The 3,377-nt window shown below is 52.2% G+C and overlaps 1 protein-coding gene across 1 annotated transcript; it reads right to left on the reverse strand.

Annotated features, from left to right (window-relative positions):
- Positions 1–1,324: 1,324 nt before the first annotated feature.
- Positions 1,325–2,263, reverse strand: Isg15 (ISG15 ubiquitin like modifier). The gene is made up of 2 exons (XM_010627654.3): positions 2,165–2,263; positions 1,325–1,855 (listed from the first exon to the last, which is right to left on the reverse strand). The coding sequence occupies exons 1-2, from the start codon at positions 2,165–2,167 to the stop codon at positions 1,373–1,375; spliced, it is 486 nt and encodes a 161-aa protein (XP_010625956.1). The 5' UTR covers positions 2,168–2,263; the 3' UTR covers positions 1,325–1,372.
- Between the last annotated feature and the right edge of the window lie 1,114 nt (positions 2,264–3,377).

The following is a 3,377-nucleotide window of genomic DNA, read 5'->3' on the forward strand; positions in this document are numbered from 1 at the left end:
GGCCGCGGGGCCGCGTAAAGGAATAGGGCGCCCCCTGCCGTCCTGCGACACGGGCTCCGATCCAGCCCGCAGCTAGCCACGCCCCTCCTGCTCCCGGACGGTTTAAACTGGGGAGGCTAAGCACTTAACAGTGGGCACGCGGAGGCCCAGGGAGTCCAAGCTAGTGCCTGGCCTATGGAAAGATGGAGGCAGAAGGAAAGGGCACCCACTCTATCTTCATTAGCACTGGATCTGCCGTGCACCAGGTACAGGTCTCAGCCAGAAGCAATGAAGAGTGGGCAGCCGAAGAAGCTCGCTAGAGGACTTCTCCCCAACTCTGGTCTGGGCTTCGGCGGAAGGACACCGAGGGTCTGCGCTCAGACCGGCAGTAATGCAGCATGAGGAGGAGGTGGGGGCCCAGGCACCTTCACGTCCAGTGTCGACACAGCGGCCACTCGCGCAGCTGGACCTAGGAGTCCTTCAGGCCAGATAGGCACCCACACACACTACAAAGGGCTTCTGGGTCTCTAGCCAAATCCTGCTGTGGGCGAGGTCTGGGGAAGAGATTTGTATATTCTGTGGGATTCGCCAGCCCCGGGGTCCAGCTGTCAGCTTGGCTCCCGCCAGGCGAACTGGGCGGATACATATAGAAAGAAGAGACAGAGAAGGTAGTAGGTAGTATCTCGTGGGGAAGGAGGTGAAGCATGTTCCAAATTGGGTACCCTCCATCTGGGACATGCTCTCCGGTGGACCGATGAGCCCCCAGTTCCAAGTGCCCCCTACTGGCTGACTGTGGCCTCTCCATTAGGCAAAGCCCTGAGGGTGCCCTTATTGGCCACCCATTCTCTCTACTCAGGAACTCAGCCTAAGCCCACTGGAGAGCGAACTGGCAGGAGAGCTCTCTTCTGGAGAGCGAACTGGCAGGCCCCAGGCCTGGTGATATGGGAAAGACCTACCCATCACTGGGCCCAGGGGCTCTGGGGAGGGGCTGCTCCTGCTGGAGCCTCACCTGTGTCCCTCACTAAGTACGCTGACCCTCAGATGGGGTACGGGCAGCTGTGGAGGGACTGCCTGTGGCTCAGCCTGAGCACGAGGGGCCCCAGCAGATGTGTCCTTTTGTTTTTGTAGAAGTGAATCCTCCAGAGCAGGAGAGCAGGTCTTGTGTCAGTTTCTGGGAGAAAAAGATGTAATTCTGGGCTCTGACTGGGATGCTCTTGTCACTGAACTTAGCCACTTAAGCCTGGTCACCTGGACATACCTTGATACCCTCCTAAACCTCAGCAGGGTTATGGAGATGAGGCGGGGGTGGAGTGGAACAGACCAGACGGTGTTTTCTCTGCATCCATTTTTATTTCCAAAGCTTGATTCCAGCAGGGGGCCCTCTGCCCTGGTCTCACAACCCTTCCCTACCCCCTCGAAGGCGCAGATTCATGAACACAGTACACTGGGACTTGAGGCCATAGTCACCCAACATGTGCTCGTCCTCCATAGATCTCCCCTCGAAGCTCAGGTAGAACATGTCTTCCTGTGCTCCCTCTTGCTGGCACACCTGCTTCTTCAGCGCTGCCACCGTCTGTGTCAGTTGGACCTCATACAAACGGCTGCGCCCCTTGTCGTTCCTCACCAGGATGCTGAAGGGGTTTTCACAGTCCTTCACTAACAGCAAAACCATGCTGCCAGGGGCCAAGCCCTGTTCAGTGAGGGTGAATCCGTCCTGTAGCACCTTTTTGCTTGGATGGATGGCTAGGCGCTGCTGGAAGGCAGGCACCCCGGCCTTCTTTGCAATCTCCCTCTTCAGTTCCGGCACCGTCATGGTGGAGTTCAGGGGCACCATGTACTCCTGGCCCCCCAGCATCTTCACCTTCAGGTCCCAGCCCTGTGGGTGTACATGGGCTTAGAGACTCAGCACAAGCCATGAGTGAGCTCCTACGCCCTGGGATGCAGCTCCCTACCATCTGCCTTCTCCACCCATCAGGAAGAAAAGGCATAGAAGTGGTCCTTTGTAGTAGGGCCAGCCTCCCTTCACCCAGATGCCCCTGGCCTTACCCCAGGGATGCCCACAGAGCAGGGTTGGAGTCACATCCCTCCCCTCACAATGGGGATCCAGCCAAGCTCAGAGCAGCTTTGCCTCTGGGAGATCCCAAGGGGAGTGCCTCCCTCCTCCCACCTGTCAGGTCTACCTTACCATGGTTGTGGGTTGTAGCACTAGCACTCCGCAGGCACTGACAAGTGAGTTCTCTACTCAGCTCCCAGCTGCTCTTGGGGATCCGGCAGGCTCTGCCCCTTTATGAGCCTGAGCTGTTCACGTCATGGGGCGGTGTCTCCAGCAGCCGGTGCTAGTGGCCAATTGCCTTCGGTTGGTTTCAGTTTCCTTTTCCCAAGGCTTGGCCTCAAGTGAATAGAAAAAACAAAACAGAACCACACAATGGCAAGGAAGCAGAGTGGGAGGGCCCAGGCTATCAGGGTATGTATTTGGAAAGGCCCTAAATTATCCTCTACTACAGGTCCTTTACAAGTTGCACAAGAGACATAATAACATGAACTAATTATTGAAAACTTTCATTTTCCATTTACAAGTTTCCAAGTTAGTTAAGTTAGGGGTTGGGGATATAGCTCAGCAGTAGAATTCTTGACTAGTAAACTAATTAACTTGGGAAATATACCATGATTAACTCAGAAGCAATATAAAATTGTGACAGACCAAACCACCCAGAGATGACTACCACTGGTTTAAAATAGTACCTGTTCTGAGTTTTTAAAATGGAATATATACCTTTTTTTTCTATAAAAACAAGCATATGGACACCATAAAGAAAGTGAAAGGTCAGGGCCAGGGATTTAGCTCTGGTGCCACCACCTGCCTTGAAAGCCAAAGGCCCTGAGTTCCAAAAAACAAGAAAGAAAGAAAGTGAAAGGCTGAGTCACAGAACAGGAGAAAATATTTCTGAATTTTCTACCTCATAAGGGTCTAATATTCACCATAAGAACTGTCACTAGGGGGCCGGGGATTTAGCTCAGTAGTTCCACTGCCTGCCTCACAAGCACAAGGACCTGAGTTTGATCCCCAGTACCAAAAAAACAAAAAACAAAAAAATGTCACTAAACAACAGGATGATAACCTACAATTAGCAAAAAGGACTGGGGATGTAACTACTGTTGTAGTAGAGAGCTAGCCTAGCATAGCATGCTGGAGGCCTCTGGATCCAGTTCCCCAAATGCCCATCTACAAAAAAGGCAAAGGTTTGAATAGATTTTTCTCTAAGGAGATACACAAATGGCCAACAAACACATGAAAAGATGCTCAACTTCATTAGTCACTAGGAAAATGTAAATCAAATCACATGATGAGTTACTATTTCACACAGGCATGGCAATGATAATAATAAAGAGTAAAAAAT

The sequence above is a fragment of the Fukomys damarensis genome, unplaced genomic scaffold, assembly GCF_012274545.1.
Source record: "Fukomys damarensis isolate Sample0158 unplaced genomic scaffold, DMR_v1.0_HiC HiC_scaffold_23, whole genome shotgun sequence".
Lineage (NCBI taxonomy): Eukaryota > Metazoa > Chordata > Mammalia > Rodentia > Bathyergidae > Fukomys > Fukomys damarensis.